This window comes from Engraulis encrasicolus, chromosome 13, assembly GCF_034702125.1.
Source record: "Engraulis encrasicolus isolate BLACKSEA-1 chromosome 13, IST_EnEncr_1.0, whole genome shotgun sequence".
Taxonomy (NCBI): domain Eukaryota; kingdom Metazoa; phylum Chordata; class Actinopteri; order Clupeiformes; family Engraulidae; genus Engraulis; species Engraulis encrasicolus.
Genome location: NC_085869.1, coordinates 41,339,861 through 41,359,860, shown reverse-complemented (window position 1 = coordinate 41,359,860; position 20,000 = coordinate 41,339,861). Strand labels below are relative to the sequence as shown.

The window sequence follows — 20,000 nt, the reverse complement described above, 5'->3', positions numbered from 1 at the left end:
AATAAGTGTTGCCGCCATCTCAAAGACCAAATTGCATAGAGGTGGCCAGCCATTGTCAGCAGGTGTGGGTTTTCAAGACAGTCTCAGAGAATCTTTCATTGAGTTATTACTGTATTACCCCACATGACTACCACACACCACAGTGTGTGCCTTTGCGCCCCACCCCTCCCCATGTCCTTCTCTCTTTTGGTCTCCCAAATATTAACTACTAGCTTATTTGGCTGATGTGTATTTGACTCAAATGTATTTGACTTGTTTTTACCCTGTTAATGCAACTGTATCATTTTCACTGTAGCCTTTTGTTAATTGTAATGGTTCACTTGTATTTGGTCATTAAAGTTTCATTAATTTAACATTCATTCATATCTCCTCAAAAGTCATGCCATTCAGGTGCCCTTAGTTATTCATACTTCTCTCCAGAATTTGCCACCTGCTTTCCTTATTGGTTAGATAAATGCGTAAGTGGGGTAAAGTGGTTCTTTAAAGAGGGAAAAAAAGCTATGACCTCGGGACTTAAGTGTTGCATTTCAGCAGGCAAATCAAGATGTGTTCATTCAGCAGAATTATTTTCTTGAAAGAGCTACAGCGGAATTATGAACCAAAAAAAAAGAAAATCAGATATTGTGTGTCTCCAGGGCAGAACTTAGTCTCTGTAACGACAGCCACAATCTCTGGCCTCGACTCATGCCACCCCCTAAGTGCTACCCAAGGAAATACAGCATGAAATAAAAAATAAATGATGTCTTGAAATATGTAAGGCAGCACATTACCCTGCGTGTCTACAGCTATGACCCAGATGTCATAGCCGAGCGTAACTTGCCTAGTGTAGCCCATGATTTGGAGAGTGTAACCTGCCTTACGTGGTTCCCTGGTGGCCGCTCTCCAGGTAGCTTTGTGTTTAAGTAGGTGTCAACTCTCACACACACACACACACACACACACACACACACACACACACACACACACACACACACACACACACACACACACACACACACAGACACACACACACACACACACACACACACACACACACACACACACACACACACACACACACACACACACACACACACACACACACACACACACAGAGACCAGTGTGTGTTGTTACTACGAGTGCCCCCAGGCTACCTTACCTTGGCCCTCTGCCTGCCTCTATATTGGAGAGAGATGGGAAGACTGCAAAGGGAGGTCGAGAGGGATGTTATAAATAACCAGAGAGGTGCTTGCGGGGCCATAATACAGTGTTTCCCGACCTTTTTTGTCTAGTGTACACCTAAGCCTTTTCGTTGTGCCATGAGTACCCCTAAGTCAAGTTCTATATCACTTTCTCCATCCCAATGTAACTAAGCTCCATATATTTGTTACATTTTCATTTTTCCACGTACCCCCTGCAGTGTGCTCGCGTACCCCTAGTGGTACACGTACCCCTGGTTGGGAAACACTGCCATAATATATATATATATTTCATGTGTCCATAGCATGTACTGCACCGGGGCTGACCCTGTGCTATGACTAAAGTAGAGCTCGGGGACATACTGTAATATCTGGATGGGCAGATTTTCCTGGCTAGAAAATTGAACGCGTCAGCATATATGTCAGTCAAAATGGTGTGTGTCCGTGCATCTGTGTGTGTGTTTGCGCACGTGTGTGCACGTGCGTGGGAGAGTGATGGTATGGTCGTGTAATGATGTTAACCTGAGATGGCTGTGCTGCACCCCTGGACATTCCCCCTGCGGTAATGTGCTGTAATTTAACAGCATTGGCAGCTCCATGACACCTGAGGGGGAGAGAGAGCACTGGCCCTGATCCAATCAGGTTATGGGAGAAGGAGAGGGGAGGGCAGGGTGTTTCGATGGGGGTAGTAGGGAGGAGGAGTGAATATGTGAATTCAGTGTATATGCTTCCTGCGAAGTGCCCAAATTATCCTTTATTTTTACCTCTGCCAAGGACGAATTGTGACATTCCAGTTTCTAACTCAACATAAAGAAGGCAGAAAAACAAAAAAAACAAAAAAATAACTAGAGGTGCAGACCTCCAGCAAGGAAGCTGTTTGATAGAACATTTGACTATGTTACACCCTATTTTTATTTCAAATCTTTCTACCATCTTTTTGTGGAGTTAAACACTGTAACGTTAAAAATTCGCCATCCTCAAATGACGGCCATGATGAGGAGAGTAGAGGGGAGAGACATGGGGTAAGAGGAGAGGTAGGGCTTGGAGGAGCAGATAAGAGTGGGTGGGGGGGTTGGGGGTTGGTGAGAGAAGCAGAGTGGAGTGGATGGCAGCAGAGTGGAGGAGGACGCGGATGATGAGGAGGAAGAGGAAGAGGAGTGGATGTCTTCAGGGATTCAGGAGGTGTTCAGGGATTTGTCTATTTGGGGATTTGACTGTGCAGGGACATGATGGACCAGTCAGCTGTGTCAGCAGTCTTTACTCAGGGTTTGTAGCAGGGACAGAGGTGCATATTGGGGTGTGTGTGTGCACTTGTGTGTGTGTGTGTGTTTGTGCGTATGCGCGTGTGTGCATGCGTGCGTGTGTGTGTGTGCGCGTGTGTGTGTGTGTGTGTGTGTGTGTGTGTGTGTGTGTGTGTGTGTGTGTGTGTGTGTGTGTGTGTGTGTGTGTGTGTGTGTGTGTGTGTGTGTGTGTGTGTGTGTGTGTGTGTGTGTGTGTGTGTGTGTGTGTGTGTGTGCGCCCGTGTGTGTGTGTGCGTGCATATGTGTGTGTTTCAGGTACATATTGCAGATTAGTTATTAGAGTGAAAGAAGGGGAGAAATAGAATGAATTCATCCTGACAGCGCTACTGTGAGCATGCGCCTAATGTGAGTGAAGTATGAAGTAATTGTGTGGGCTACGTGTAAATTAGGTCTGAAAATGTGTGTTTTACTGTAGATAGTGAAATAAAGTTCGTAAAGGAATTCATGATTTTTAGTAGAGCGGCTACAAGGCCAATTTGGCTTGAATCGTGCAAATTATGATACAAGCATGAAACTTGGCAGGTATGTGCTTAAGACCAATACAATCAAATCTACCTGATTGGCCACTTGAAATGGCGGCCATTTTCCAAGATGGCCGCCAAAAAGGGCTCCAGAAATGGATTTATTGCATAGAATTGACCTAGAAATTTATGATAAAAGCATGAAAATCAACATGTATGTGTTTAAGACATATACGATCAAATCTACCTGATTGGCCACTTGAAATGGTGGCCATTTTCCAAGATGGCCGTCAAAAGGACCCCAGACATTGATTTATTGCATAGAATTGACCTAGAAAATTATGATACAAGCATGAAAGCACATGTATGTGCTTAAGACCAGTGCAATCAAATTTACCCAATTAGTCACTTGAAATGGCGACCATTTTCTAAGATGGCTGCCAAAAAACTAAAAGACCCTAGAAAATGATTTATTGCACAGAATTGTCCAAGCAATTTATGATGAAATTCGGCTTGTATGTGATTAAGACCTAGCCTAGCGCAGCCAGACCCGTACAGCAAAAAGCTGTACCAGGGTCTAGGAGGGCTGGGCGGCAGTGTGGGCGGGATAAACGGTTGCTTCAGCACTCAACGTCACGCAATAGGATGGTGGAACAACCAATCCCCACACACTTCTGTGTAACGTCACAGCTGTCTTTCACAACGTACACGCGACACGCCCCTTTGTAGGTGCAGCGGCAACTTCGAGCCGTCGTAGCAGTGAATTCGTGTGATGACCACAGCCACAAACAAGTTTCCTAATAAATCGTGTTTTCACTTATACAGTTAAAAAATGCATCGTTTTCAACCACATGGCCCTCCTTGATCAATCAGCGAAATGTCGAGCAATGTGGGGCTTGTTAAATGGTTATATTTATGATTGTTGTCAACATGGCATGTTCGGTGTTACCTAGCTAGCTGTATACCCATAACTAATACATGGCTAGCCGCTAGCTCGGTAGACTAGGTGTCATTCCCATCTATTTAGTAAGCGACTTACAGACTTTCAAAGCTCCCAAATGTCTCGTTTTTAATGACATGGATCTCATTAGAATTTGGGGCAGGCATATAATACAAGGCTGGATACCTAGCTCTGTTATTGACGACAGGTTAGCTAGCCACTGGCGAGGGCCTCTTTGTAGGTGAAGCGGTAACTTCCAGCCGTCGTAGCAGTGAAAGCGTGTGATGACCACAGCCACAAACAAGTTTCCTAATAAATCGTGTTTTCACTTACACAGTTCAAAAATGCCTCGTTTTCAACCACATGGCCCTCTTTGATCAATCAGCGAAATGTCGAGCAATTTGGGGCTTGTTAAATGGTTATATTTATGATTGTTGTCAACATGGCATGTTCGGTGTTAGCTAGCTAGCTGTATACCCATAACTTTCCCTGATTGTCGCTCCCAACGCAGGACGCTCCCCGGTCAGCTCGCTCCCACTAGCCAGACTATCGATCCCATCTATTTAGTAAGCTACTCAAAGACTTTCAAAGCTCCCAAATGTCTCGTTTTTAATGGCATGTGTCTTATTAGAAATTGGGGCCGCAATTTCATTCTACACCTACAGTAGTGGTCTGATAATAGCGTGTGGCTATCTGGTTCTGTAAAATGCTCAACTTAGCTTACCGAGCTAGTTTAAAACATCGAATGATCAAATGGTAATGTGTTGAGATCTATTTGTGTCCGATAAGTTCATGGTGTATTATTACATCAATCCATGTCAGCCACGAAATGTATTATCATCCAGGCTTTTTAAATTAAGTAAACACTTTCGTGCTGTACGTAGCAGGGACGGACACCATGCTTCTTCTTAGAAAGTTTCCTGTTTACTAGGTAGCCCGGCCCCCCTCGCGATTTGATTGGCCCTGTCATCGGATAACTTTCAGCCTCGCAAAACGACCGGGGTCCGCTAGACTGCCCCCGGGAGCAAATTCAATTTGCGGTCGCTAGGGGCGTCTAGATTTCTAGGCTAATTAAGACCAATAGGCCTACAATCAAGTCTACTTTATTTGCTACTTAAAATGCTGGCCATTTTCCAAGATGGCGGCCAAAAAGACCCTAGAAATTTGCAAATTTCATATGTGCAAATTGCAAATTTGGTGGAAATAATTGTTCACTCTCCTTAAATATGTTAGCATGGATGATGAAGTGATACAGATATTAAAAATGTTCTGCAATGACACATAAGCCACTCACAGTATGACACACAAATAGCATGGTGATGACATGCCAGTTCTTAATTTAATATCAATGGAAGCAGTGCCCCCCCTCCCCCCCACACCCCGAAGGTTATGAGATGCTAATAATACGATGACACTGCGGTAATAATATGTCAATAACGGCAATTCGTGGTTCTCTTGATATTGCTGTTCAACAAAAGGTACACCGAAACAAGCATTGTCATGAATTTAGTTTATTTGCTCTGGACTTGACATTGACCTGTTTGATTTAGCTATCACATAATGGCTTTGGCTTGTCAGCCTGGAACATTCAAAGATAAGAGCCTCCTCCCAGAGGCTGTGGAACATTCTGTGGAACGCAACTTCTCTAGTCAGTTGCGCCCTCTACCCAAGGGTGAGAAGGCTGATCGTGTCAAGGCCACCTGGATCCTCGCCTCTCCTAATAGGACGCATTACACGTGTCTCCCTTGGGTCGGTCACCCCTCACAGTGTGTGTCTCATTCGTTCAGCAGGAGTGCGAGTGTCAATTGTGCTGCCTGGAGTGCTATCCCTGGGTAGGGCGACCGTGGTTAGCTAGACCATACTTCTCCAATGAAGTATCTCAGGCCCCTGCTCGACTAGGATGCATGATCGAGGGGAAGTGTATCTTTGATGTCCCCCTTGGACTTTGGGAACCATAGTGTGTGCCCTCAAACGGGTATCTATCGGGGCTGGCTTGGCCAGCTCGCTGTGGTGGTGGTTGCTACTAGGTTCTCCGTCCGCAACTTGGACCTACGGCCCTGCTGGAGAATGGTCTTTTCTGCCAGCACGGTTGCACCTGCGGATGTTGTGTACTGAACATGCTGGAAATGCCCCCTTGTGCCAAGTCCTGGTTTGCCATTGGGGAATACCACTTGGTATTGAGGGCCTCGCTACACCTCTATGGGCTCCACCTGCATATCGGTTACACCCAGACGGGTGGTTTCCGTGCCCTGGGTTCCCTACACTGCGTGTTTTCCGTGGTATTGGATGTCCGGACGCTGCCTTTGTGCGCCTGGTGCCTAGCCTCTCTTCTTCGGGTTCGGAACGAAGACCCTGGGCCCTTGGGCGGCTGTTGCATCTCGGGCTGCGCGTTGGGTGAGCATGACGTTTATCACTGCTGATGGACGCTGCCTCTTTGCCTTCAACAGCTCTGGGCATCGGCAGGAGAATGGTCTGTTCCCCGGCCAAGCTTTTGTTTGCGCATTCTAGGTAAAGTCAACTCAATCTGGAGTTTTTCAATACCCATAGTGGGATGTCGAGTGTTTCGACAGAAAGAGAACTATAGGTTACCGAGGGTATCTCTGGTTCTCTGAGGGAGATGAACGAGACATCTCACTAGATTGCTACACTCACCCACAAGCTCAAAGGTTAGTTGCCTCAGATTGAAGCTCAGAGCCCAGGGCACCTGGGCTTTGTCCCCGAGGGGGCTGGATCCCCATCTGCGCAGCTCATTGGTCTGACGGTATGGTTGAAAGCAAGTTTTGGCAAATGGTCGCGGGCGTTACCCATAGTGAGATGTCTGGTTCATATGCCTCAGAGAGCCGGGGTTACCCTCGGTAGCCTATAGTTGTGTGCCTTTTTGCTTGATTGTGTTTCCTTCTATGATGAAATCATTGGAAATTCAAAACATTGATTTGGGCCACATCTGCTAGATTAATTGCAATTAATGAAGTTCTAGTGTCTTCTTTGATGGCCATCTTTAAAAATGGCTACCATACGTTTTCAAGTTGCAAATGAGTGGATTTGATTATAGGCCTATTGCTCTTAAGCACAAACACACAAAATTACACACTTGTATCATCATTTTTTTTGCTCTCCTCTGGGCTAAATTCAGCCTATTAAGCATATTATAAAATGGCTTCCATTTCAAGTGGCGAGTCAGGAAGATTTGATTGTATTGTTTTTTTTGCACATTCATGCCAAAATTGATGCTTGTATAATAACTTGCTTGATCAATCCTGTGCAACAAATCCATTTCTATGGTATTTTTTGGCGTCCATCTTGGAAAATCACTGTCATTTAAACTGGAAAATTACTTAAAATGTATTGTGTTGGTCTTAAGCACATAACTGCCACATTTCTTGGTTGTGCTTGTATCATAATTTCCTTTCTCAATTCTGTGAAACAAATCCATTTTTAGAGTTTTTCATGGTGGCCATTTTGGAAAATGGCCACCATTGCAAATGGCAAATCAGACAGATTTGATCGTATTGGTCTTAAGCACATACATGTTGAATTTCATGCTTGTATCATACTTTTCTAGGTCAATTATATGCAATAAAACACTTTCTGGGGTCTTTTTTGGCGGCCATCTTGGAAAATGGCCACCATTTCAAGTGGACAATCAGGTAGATTTGACCGTATTGGTCTTAAGCACATACATGTTGAATTTCATGCCTGTATCATCATTTTCTAGGTCAATTCTATGCAATAAATCTATTTCTGAGGTCCTTATTGGTGGCCATCTTAGAAAATGGCCGCCATTTGAAGTGGCCAATCAGGTAGATTTGATCGTATTGGTCTTGAGCACATATATGTTGAATTTCATACTTGTATCATAATTTTCAAGGTCAATTACATGCAATAAATCAATTTCTGGTGTCTTTTTTGGTGGCCATCTTGGAAAATGGCCGCCATTTCAAGTGGCCAATCAGGTAGATCTGATCATATTGTTCTTGAGCACATACATGTTGAATTTCATGCTTGAATCATACATTTCTAGGTCAATTCTATGCAATAAATCCATTTCTGGGGTCTTTTTTGGCGGCCATCTTGGAAAATGGCCGCCATTTCAAGTGGCCAATCGGGTAGATTTGATCGTATGGTTCTTGAGCACATACTTGCCGAATTTCACGCTTGTATCATAATTTGCACGATTTTTCCTGTAGCCGCTCTACTATTTGTGTGCAGTACCACAGAAAGAGCAGAGATTCAGATGGCGTTCATGCGGCCATTGTAGCTTAAACATGTTAGCTGTACTGAGGGATTTCCACTCTGTTGCCCACACATGGTGCCATGACGCTTGTCACACACACACACACACACACACACACACACACACACACACCCCTCTTATCACCCACCACCCCCTCCACTTAATGAGATGTGACCATCCAGCCATGTTCCATCATAACCCCCCTTAACCTGGCTCTCCTTGAAAAGGTCCCGTCTCGCTCTGATGACCTCATCAGACGGTGCCACCTGGCTGCGGCCTGGCTCAGGTGCCCTGTGTAGTGTAAGGGCCAGTGGGGATACATGGCTAGCACAAACCCAGGCCTGCCAACTGGCCAGATCAACTGGCTGACCTCCCTCCACATAGGAGCCCGTTTTCTTCACCCCTTGCCCTTTGTGTGTGTGTGTGTGTGTGTGTGTGTGTGTGTGTGTGTGTGTGTGTGTGTGTGTGTGTGTGTGTGTGTGTGTGTGTGTGTGTGTGTGTGTGTGTGTGTGTGTGTGTGTGTGTGTGTGTGTGTGTGTGTGTGTGTGTGTGTGTGTGTGTGTGTGTGTGTTTGCGCGCGTGTGCGTAGGTTTTTATGTATGCACGCATGTGCCTCTGTGTGTATGTACCTGTGTGTGTATGTGCCTATATGTGTGTGTGTGCCTGTGTGTGTGCCTGTGTGTGCCTGTATTTCTGTCTTTCTGTATGTCTGTCTGTGTCTGTCTGTGTCTGTCTGTTTGTCTGTGTGTGTGTGTGTGTGTGTGTGTGTGTGTGTGTGTGTGTGTGTGTGTGTGTGTGTGTGTGTGTGTGCGCGTGCGCGCGTGCATGCGTGCGTGCGTGTGTGTGTGTGTGTGTGTGTTTTTGTGTGCGTGTGTGTGTGCGCATGTATGCGTGTGTGCGTGTGCCACCTGCTCCCCTCGCTGTGCTCTACAGGCTTCTCTCCTCTGCTGCCCGTTTGGTACATATTGTCATGCCATCCATTCTCATTCTCTTATTCTGTCTTTCCCATGCTCCCCGCCACTGTTAATTCTCTTTCTCTTTTCTCTTATCGCTATTCTCTCATCCCATCTCTTTCCTTCACTCTCTTCTGCTGTTATTTCTGCATGGTCTCTATCTGCAATTCTCTCTCTCTCATTGTCCTGTTTTTTCTCACTTTTGTTTTGTTGTCTGCTGTTCTGTTCATTCTCTCTCCTTTTCCCTCCTTCATACAGCACCTCTCTGCCACGCCTCTCTTTTTCACACTCTCTCTCTCTCACTTGCACTGCCTTCTCTCTCTCTCTCTCTCTCTCTCCCTGCACACTCCCCACCACCTCTCTATCTCTCTCTCTCTCTCTCTCTCTCTCTCTCTCTCTCTCTCTCTCTCTCTCTCTCTCTCTCTCTCTCTCTCTCTCTCTCTCTCTCTCTCTCTCTCTCTCTCTCTCTTTCTGCTTCCATTTCCGTTTCTGTTTCTCACCCTCTCCCTCATCGCAGCCTTCACAGGCAGTATTCGCTTTTCAACACTGACCAGAACCAAAAAGGTTAGCACCCTTCCAGTGTCCCACAGACCAATCTGTTGGCCCGTATGTCCAGGGAGCAGTTGATACCATGGCGATGCAGGGCCTACTCTGTGGGTGGCCTTGGCATCTGCCTGACCAAATTGTTTTGGAGGTCAGAGAAGATGCCTGGCCAGAATTCCACCCCGGCTCATCTTTTATTTAACACAGGCTGGACTGACTGTGACAGCCAGTCATTTGTGTGTGCGTGTGTGTGTGTGTGTGTGTCTGTGTCTGTGTCTGTGTCTGTGTCTGTGTCTGTGTCTGTGTGTGTGTGTGTGTGTGTGTGTGTGTGTGTGTGTGTGTGTGTGTGTGTGTGTGTGTGTGTGTCTGTGTCTGTGTCTGTGTCTGTGTCTGTGTCTGTGTCTGTGTGTCTGTGTGTGATATTAAATTAGGGAATATAGTAATAGTATAAATAATATAATATTATACACTGTCAAGTCATAAGTTCATCTCGTACAGATACATGCCCATGTATATATATACAGTACTTTGTCTAACTGGCTGCAAAAAACTCTGGCTGGATTTCCCTGAGGACTTTCCCGGCTCATTAGATATCTTCGATATCTTGCTTGACGGGTTCACTGTAGAAGTATGGAGAAAAGTCATCTAGAAGTTAAAGTTGGCGAGATGGCTGAGAAAATGTTAAGAACTTGAAAATGAAATCAACATGGATCACCACAGCCTCCTCCATGTTGCTATTTCTGAAGCTAAGTATGTGAAGCCCAATGTTTCTCATCTTCATCCTTTTGGATCTACAGTAGGTGGAAGTGGATGAGGCCTTGAATAAGTATTTTTAGTCTGATCTAAGAGCTTGAGTGAAGATGCGTAGAGAAACAGCAGTGTGAAGGGCTCCTTAGTATGTGACTATTCAAAGTAACGAGAACACACACACAAACACACACACACACACACAGACACACACACACACACGCTTCCACCCTCTGTTGTGACTCCCAAAATTAGACTGTCGCCAGGAACCCGTTGTTAGGGTGGCATCTGGGTTACGTTGCGACTGCTCTAGTGGGTTTATGTCACAGCTGCTGTTAAACACTTTGACATTGTGTTCTCACTTGAAAAAAAAATTAATCAAAAGTCTCGTAAGCAGTTATTTTTTATTGACTTGCCTATTTATCTCTTGTCAGTGGTGAGACAAGACTGTCGTATTTCAGAAAGTATTTTAGGGAAAGCAAATCTGTGCCTGAGTCTCCTGGGTGTTTTGAGGTTTCGTGTTGCTCCACTTTTTGTATTCCTCGGCTACGTATCTGTGCTGTTAACAGGCCAAGCTTGTTGTCTACAGATTTAGGCTAAATGAATTCTTTATGAACCAAACTAAACGTTTGTTTAGAAACAAGTGGAAGTCTTCCAGCAGTGTAAATTAACCACTCCGTTTCCTTCACTCACAAGAGATAAAGATGTGCGCTCGCATGTATAGATGCATGCACGCACGCACACGCACACACACACACACACACACACACACACACACACACACACACACACACACACACACACACACACACACACACACACACACACACACACACACACACACACACACACACACACACACACACACACACACACACAGACACACACACACAGACACACACACACATACACACATACAAAGAGAGAGAGAGAGACACAGACACACACACACACACACAGACACACACTTTACTCAAGCAAGAACTACAGATCTGTTCAACTGTTAGAGTTCTGCTTATGCCTTAGGGAGGAAACGGGAAACGTCTTGAAATTCACTTCTCTAGTCTCCAGTGGCCGCTTTTCAAACCTGTTGTCTCTGTACGGAGTGCTACCCCCCTTCTTCTCGCTCTCTCTCTCTCTCTCTCTCTCTCCCATCCTGTTCTTACATTCTTTTCTCTCACGGTCACGCCACAGGGCCTTTCCTCCTATCTCTCATTTTCCCAGCGTGCTTCTTAACATCTTTACCATGTCTGAGTTGTGACCAGTAATGCTGACTAATTGCAGTACACCCAGTTGGCATATAAATAAATAAGCCTCCAGAGCTAACCAACGGCAATATCTGTAAAAGCATTTTTTGCAGCAGTGTGTGCATGATGCGTGCATTCGTGCGTGTGTGCGGTGTGCGGGCGTGCCTGTGTGTGCATTCATCCGTCACATACATCAAGACATAGCTAAAACCTTGAGCGGATCTGAAATAGGATGAGAACATGGTCAGCAAACTATTGGCATGTTAACTTTTCTTTTTTTAATGTATTTTTTGGGGCTTTTTGGCCTTTATTATGACAATACCGTGTGAGAGGAGACAGGAAACAGTTGTGAGAGAGAGAGGGGGTAGGGCTAGGTAATGACCCCGACCGGACTCGAACCGGGGTCCCCATGGACAATGTAAGCCCAAATGTGGGGGGCTTAGTGCGCTGCGCCACAGCGCCCCCCAGCATGTCAACTACCACCTTCTGAAAAAATGACATGCTGCTTGCTATGAACGTGTTACATAGTCAGGTAAAGTGTTACATGGTTTTTTTCTATTCTTATTTTTCTCTCCCACTACAGAGGCCCGTTTGCAGGTGGAAGAGGCTGAGACGAACGTGACGGTACCTGAGACCGGCTCCATCCGGCTGGGCTGCAGCATCCCCACGCAGTCCTCGCGCGACTCCCGCTTCTCCGTCTCCTGGTACGTCATCCGCCCTGACGACGCCGCCTCCTTGACCTCCGCCGCGACCTCGACGGACCACGAGTGCGTCTTCTCCATCGGCCACGACGCCGTCTTTGGCAACGGCAACTGCAGCCCCGCAGAGCCGCCGGGCGGGCCCGAGTCGCGGCTGCAGTTCGAGCGCACGACCTCCGACCTCTACACACTGACGCTGCAGCGGGCGCGACCGGGCGACGCGGGCGGGTATTACTGCCACGTGGAGGAGTGGCTGCTCAACCCCAGAGGGGCCTGGTACCGCCTGGCTACCAACAACTCGGACGTCACCATCGTCAACATACAGCAGAAAGGTACTTGCCCTCTCTCTCTCTCACACACACACACACACACACAAAAACACAGAGATAAGTGGGGCCTGGTAAAGCCTGGCTACCAACAAGTGGGATATCACCATTGTCAACATACAGCAGAAAGGTACAGTACTTTCCCTCTCTCTCACACACAAAAACACATTATTACCATCCTCAACATACAGAGAGAGAGAGATAGAGAGTCTATAGACAGGAAATTGTCCTCATGAGGCCGGAACGGCGCACTGGCTCCGATAAGGCAGAGTGGAGATGGAAGGCGATGGTTGGTGGTGGAGGTTGGAGGGTCTTGTGTATTACATTACACTAGTGGTTCCCAAACTTTTTCAGCGGGGACCCCCATTTGCAACCCGCCGACCCACCATAGTCTTAGCCTCGCAATGGATTTCTAGCAATATTAGTGGACAAACTATTAATGTGCCAAAATCTAGCAATATTCACAGGACAGCAAATACATCTATCAACTATACACATGAATACAAGTCGCTTTTGTCCGCGACCCCCCTTCAGTACCTCCACGACCCCCCCTTACAATCTCGACCCCCAGTTTGGGAACCACTGCATTACACCATTTCACTTAGCTGATGTTTTTTTTTCTATCCAAAGCGACTCAGTGATTATGAGTACAGGGAATCGGTTACAGTCCCTGGAGGAGCAGTGTTTGGGGTTAGGGTCCTTGCTCAAGGACACCTCAGCCATGAAGTTAGATAGGGAGTGGAAGAGTGGGATTTGAACCTGCAACCCTGAAGCCCATCTGAAGCCTGATCTGAAGCCCATCTTCTTAACCACTAGGGCACTGCTGTGCCTTCTAGGGTGCTCACGCCAAACTGCAGGCAGCCCCCCAGGACACGTCTCATCATCTCAGCTCATTCATATTAATTAGGCATATCGTTAATATTCATGGACTTGTCCTCACACTATCTCTTGCTCCCTGCCTCCTGCTCAAACACACACCCTCTCTCTCTTTTGCTCACTTTTGACGTTCCTCTTCTCTCCCACTTGCTCTTGCTCTCTCTTATGTCTCTACATTTTCTCTCTACCTCTCTCAGTCTTTCTCTTTATCTTTCACTTTCTCTTTCTATTTTCTCTTTATCTTTCTTTCTTGCTTGCTTTCCTGCCTTCTTTCATTCTACCCTCAGACACTCTCATCTCCTCCTATAGTTTACTCCTTCTTTCTCTCTCTCTCTCTCTCTCTCTCTCTCTCTCTCTCTCTCTCTCTCTCTCTCTCTCTCTCTCTCTCTCTCTCTCTCTCTCTCTCTCTCTCTCTCTCTCTCTTCCAGAAACACACACATACTGTAGACACACACTCTCTCTCACACACACACCGGCCTCACTTGCCCCCACTCCCCCACTCCCTTCTCCGCTCTCCCCGTCTGAAATTCAAATAAGCCATATTGGTATTCAGACGTTATGCGTTTGTGTTGAGTAAGTGGAGATTAAAGTCTGAATATATATGCAGTCAGATCCCCAAATATCGTCACCCCTGCACTTTTCCTCGAATGATTCACTGCCCCTGCCAAGAAGCTGCCGCAATTAAACATGCTGTGATGTATCTGCGCATTTTGTTTCATTTTTCCTGCACTGGATCAACACAGGTTAGGCAGACCCTGACATCTCGTGCTGCAATGTAGCTTTTTATATTATATAACAGAAATAGACCGAACTTTTTTCGTTACAAGAAGTTTGGATATTTCACTGTCACTTGCGGTATATCTCGTACTTTGTATCTCTGTTTCAGAGGATGTTGATAGAAAGGTTTGTCTCTCCTTGCATGCTGAATGGAAGTGTCAATGGACTTAACTGACAATAATTTACAATAATTGAGTTTGACTCTATCTCTCTCTCTCTCTCTCTCTCTCTCTCTCTCTCTTTCTCTCTCTCTCTCTCTCTCTCTCTCTCTCTCTCTCTCTCTCTCTCTCTCTCTCTCTCTCGTCCCCCCTCCACTTCCCCATATTGCAGCCTCCAGTCTGCAGTCCGTGGTGTGCTCCAACGACTCCCTCTTCTACTTTGTCTTCTTCTACCCGTTCCCCATCTTTGGCATCCTGCTCATCGCCGTGCTGCTGGTCCGCTACCGGAGCCGCAGCCACAGCAAGAGCCAGGAGGGCAAGAACGGCGCCCCCTTGCTGTGGATCAAGGAGCCGCACCTCAGCTACTCGCCCACCTGCCTGGACCCCCCGGCCTTGAGCCTTCACCCAGGCTCAGTGGAGTAAAGCCACGACCACCTGCCTACTCGACGCTACGCTAGCATTCGCTAAGCTAGTCTACTGTACCTTGCCCTGGATGAGGGGATGATTGTGCCCCTCTATCTGTCCTCTCTCTCTTTCTCTCTCTCTCTTACCTCTTCCCTCTTTTTCTGGATCCTTTTCTCTGAATATCTCATGTGTCTTTCGCTCTGAATATCCTCCTCTTTCTCTATCTACTTTCTACTTTCACCCTTTGCTAACCCAGAGATTGTTTGGTCACATTTTCTCTGTGGCTCCCACTTACCTCTCTGCTGTTCTCTTGCTTTTTCTCTTTTGTTTTCTCTCATTCTGTCTTTCTCTATTTCTTTCCCTCCCCCTCTCTCGCTCTCTCTCTCTCTCTCTCTCTCTAACTCTCTCTCTCAGCTTGTCTCATGATGACATACCCCCTCACAGGAGTCTGTCTCTCTCTCCTTCTCTCTGTATTTCTCGTCGCTCCTGTGAGCTTTCGTCGCCGCGCCCCGGTCCAGGCCTGCTATCACTCGCTCTCACTCCCCACCCCACGTTCAACAGTTGTTGAGTAGTCCGTCCAACTTTTTAACAAACAACAATAATGGCAAATGACCACAAACACATAGACAGATATGTTCGCCATCCTTCAGGCTGTCGCCATGGCTACATCTGCTGCTGAGGTGATATGATGCGAAGCGGTCATCAGACGAGACGTGGTTGGTTGGTTGAATCCATCATGTGTTGTTTTGATACTTCATTCTTTTTTTGTCCACATACGCCCAGTCACGGTTGGTTTCTTCAAAGCCAGATGGTGGCCTACTGGATTTAGGTGGACAATCAATCAGGCCATTTTTGGGAGGACGTTTCTCTCCTGGACGGACATGGACTGGTGCCGTCATCAGTGTCCTTATCTCACTGCCTTTTATCTTCTTATTTTTGTCTTCAACCACAATTCACTGCAAGAGATTAGCCCCACATTAGCGCCATCATTTCTGAAGACGTTGCTTGTTTGTTCATTGGTTAAAATATCTTTGTTCAAGGTGTTTCAAAATCCGGTTGACTAGCTAAGGTCTCCTTGAAGAGGACGGCCAGGCTGAAGATGGACTTAGAAGCAGAGAAAACACTGAACAGAAAGGCGAAAGAACTCAACATACAAGAATACTGATGGTGATCTCCAGCCTTCTCTCTCACACATTCTCTGCTCACATTCGTCCACAACGTTCAAAACATCTGTGGCATCTGAAGCTGGCATTGGTGTCTGCCGCATTCCTGTTCCCAGACATGGATCTGTTTGGACTGATATGATGGCAACTAAGGAGTCTTTATACCCATATATACACATCACACACACACACACACACACACACACACACACACACACACACACACACACACACACACACACACACACACACACACACACACACACACACACACACACACAGACACACGCGCACGCACACACACACACACACACTACACTATCAAGCTCCTGCACATTCTAAGCGGCTCCTGTATCCTGCCAAAGAGCCATGCACACACACACACACACACACACACACACACACACGCCCATACACACACTTTGCCAAACTCTTTCTGCGGTGCTGAAACATGGGAGGACATGAGTGGACACATGTGGAGAGGGGTGGCGAGACAGACATGGCTGATTAGTTACGGCTCTGTTGTGTTTGTGTGTTCATGTATTCGGGCCAACTCTGTAAGGGACGCTGATAAGGATGTATGCCACTGTCCAGGTGTTTCTCCTGCCAGTTTGCAGACTGATCTGTGTATGATACGCTTAATCCGATTTGTGTGTGTGTGCGCGTGTGTGCGTGTGTGCGTGTGTGCGTGTGTGTGTGCGTGCGTGCGTGCGTGCGTGCGTGCGTGCGTGCGTGCGTGAGGGTGCGTGCGAGTGAACGAGCGTGTATGTGTGTGTCCTCACTATCTCTCTCACACTGAATTGATCATTCTCTTATGAACAGTAAATGATGTAAGAGTCAGCAATGTAAGGCTGACATCACAAGTCTGAACTTTTCAGCATGGACTCTGGTGCTGATATGGCTCCGCAAAACTACTATCACTCTGATTGCCATTGCTGTTGTGTACGCACATATATTATCTTCAATGGCCGCAGTGGGCACATTTTTTTGCCACTATTGTTTTTTTTGTCTAATGTATTTTATTGTTTTTGTTTTTCTGTAGACTGATACCACTGTCAACGTCTGCTTATTGTTATGTTTAAATCCATTTATGGATTAAGAATGATGTTGAACTGACTGACTGACTGCCTGCACGTGGGACTTTGCCTGGCCCCTAGGCCCAAAGAGGCCTAAACGGACCTTATATCTCTCACATGTGTCTCACTCACTAGGGACTGAACTGAGTTCTCTCCGAAGTGAGTAAAAAAGGGGTGGTGACTATTGTAGAAACCAGATGTCTGCAAGACCTGAAAAACATGAGGAAATTTCTTCGTGCCATGTCCTGTTTTTTATTATTGTTGTTATTGTTTTTTGCTGTAGATCTCACAGCTGATGAAAGTGTAAGGAACTTCTGGGGGAAGTTGAACGTTTTTTTTCCAGTCCCAAAGCCGTGGTGTAAATATGACCACCTAACATCTCTCACTGATTCATTCTGGGATGTGGAGTCTTTTAGAGGGCAGGGTCTTCATGCTGATGCATTTACCCATGCTACAGTTTCACACACACACACACACACACACACACACACACACACACACACACACACACACACACACACACACACACACACACACACACACACACACACACACACACACACACACACACACACACACACACAGTCAAACAAACATTTAACCCTGCAAGCTTGCCGCCAGAATGGTAATAGGTTTGACATTTCAAGATTAGGTTTTGCTATGAGAATAGCAATTGTGCCATCCTCAGAAAAAAAAGACTTTTTTTGCGCAGCAAAATGGAGTACGAAATGGTGTGGTTTCATCCCACAAGATGTGTTGGTTTTCACAATTAGGCCTTTACGCATACTCACACATGCACACACACACACCCTTCCTCACTTGCACCGTCTCAGAATCTTCGCCAACTTGTGCCGAGGATGAATTAGATGTTTTGTATTCTGTGCTATATGCTCAGAAAAAAAGACTATGGGCACACAAAATGCGAACACATTTTTTTTATTATTATTTCAAGCTTTTTTTAGTTGCTTATTTTGTACTGTGTTTATTTATTGAATACTATGTTTTGTTTTCTTTCATGTATTTAATGAGATTAAGATATCGTTTTTTCGAAGGCTTCAGACGTTCAGAGCACTACAAGGTACAGTATATGCCTTGATTGGATAGCAAAGTGTTAGCTTAACAAGAAGATAATGTCTCAGCCCAAGCCCATTGCATTGTAGGCAAGAAGGTATGTCTAACACAAGCCTGGGCATCATGAGGTCATCAGTACGGGCCATCATCAAACGTGACTATTTACAGACACTGGCTAATTTGTTTTGCTCTGTGTTAACAGTATTGACAACTTTACAGTGTACAGTGGACTAACAAACAGTTGTAGTTGAAACATACTGTATAGAAATTGACCAGACACAATCAGTGGATCCAGTTGACGCTTTACCATTTGTCAAGTTTTTTGTTTGTTTTAATTTATTGAGGTGTAACTGTGATAGTTAGGCTGTGTGGAGTTACCATTGACATAGCAGTGCATAGATGGATGAATCCGTGGCCTCGGGGAGAGGCCACAGCTTTTTTTTTTAATCCTCCTTGTATGTGCCGAGAGTAATAAATGGTCAGAGTTGCTGGGGAGTGGATGGAATGGGGGGTGGGCTGGGTCAAAGAGGGAAGAGTGGGATCCAGTACATCGTGGGTCCCCATGACTGGGAAGTCCTTGAGTCCCTTTCAGTATCTAACCTCTCGTCCTCTCCTTTTGCCTGTGGCCTCGTGTTTTGTTGATGCCCTGCCTCCACGGAGAAAACAATACAAGTTTCCCAGCGGTCAGACTAGACACAACAACTTTTGGGGGACTTTTACCCATTCAACAATGCAATTGCAAATGAAAAAAGGCCAATCGTGCTTTTTTGTGAGATCTTCAATAATACTTCTATCATCATAAGGCTACAAGAGGGAAAGGATGGGAGGTTGAATATTGAAAGGGGATCCCTGCCTGAACCTGGTCTTGGAAGAGGCTTGTGGTTCTTCAGCCCACCCTCTTGGTGGTCTCCTAGTTGATGTTCAGATGTATAGTGATGCATGATGTGAACAGGGGCACTGTGGTGATGTGTAAATGAAGTAACGAGCGTTTGTCTCTCTCTCTATATGACATCACAGCAGATCAGCACCAGCCTCTCCATTGCCCTGTTATTGGGGAGGACCTTGGGGCGTGTGCGTGTGCGTGCGTGCGTGCGTGCGAGAGAGAGAGAGAGAGAGAGAGAGAGACAGAGACAGACAGAGAGAGAGAGACAGACACAGAGAGAGAGAGAGAGACAGAGAGACAGAGAGACAGAGATTTAGTGGCTACAGTGGTGGAGTTGCACTCTAAAAGATCATTATATTCATTTTTTAGTGGTGACATTGCCAGAGATTTAACCGGCTTTTGTAGTTTAGCTGCACGGCAGCCTTTCTTGTGCAATGGCTCCCCATAGAGTAGTAGAGGAATGTTGTTGCCATGGTTATGGGTTGAATCCCCACTTCCTGGCTCTTTTGATAGCAGTGGTTGAATGTCATGTGGAACTGCATTACTTTAGTGCTAATAGTGGGAAGGAGCTTCAGAAGAGGCAGTCAATATGCATAGGCCTACAATATACGGTATAGCACTGCAAAGACTGTGTGTTCCACAGAGATGAGTTTGATGTTCCATTTCATTTAGATACACATGTGTGTTCTTTTTATTCAAAGATGTGGTTTCATGGGCCTGTTTCAGATGTAGATAAAAAAATGAGGGGAGTGAGGAGCAGGAAAAAATAAAAAATCTGAATTGTTTTGCAAACACCACGCCCCAGTTTTTGTATTGCAGACGTTATTTTTTTACATTCCAAGAATGGATCCCAGGTTCGAGAAGATGTGAGCAAAAGGAACTAAAGAGCAAACAATAGGACCCACAACAGGAAATGGAGGGCTGGGCTTGTCTTTGTGATGTCACAACAGTGCCGCCGTTCT

General features: G+C 46.0%; 1 protein-coding gene across 1 annotated transcript in view; it reads left to right on the top strand.

Moving 5' to 3' along the window:
- The window catches only part of igsf3 (immunoglobulin superfamily, member 3), a 264,169-nt gene extending 247,476 nt beyond the window's left edge, over nucleotides 1–16,693 (top strand). Inside the window, exons 10-11 of the mRNA XM_063213938.1 lie at nucleotides 12,189–12,635; nucleotides 14,613–16,693. Coding sequence (XP_063070008.1) covers nucleotides 12,189–12,635; nucleotides 14,613–14,863 — 698 coding nt within the window. The 3' untranslated portion in view covers nucleotides 14,864–16,693. The remainder of the gene's footprint in view (nucleotides 1–12,188; nucleotides 12,636–14,612) is intronic.
- Nucleotides 16,694–20,000: the final 3,307 nt, after the last annotated feature.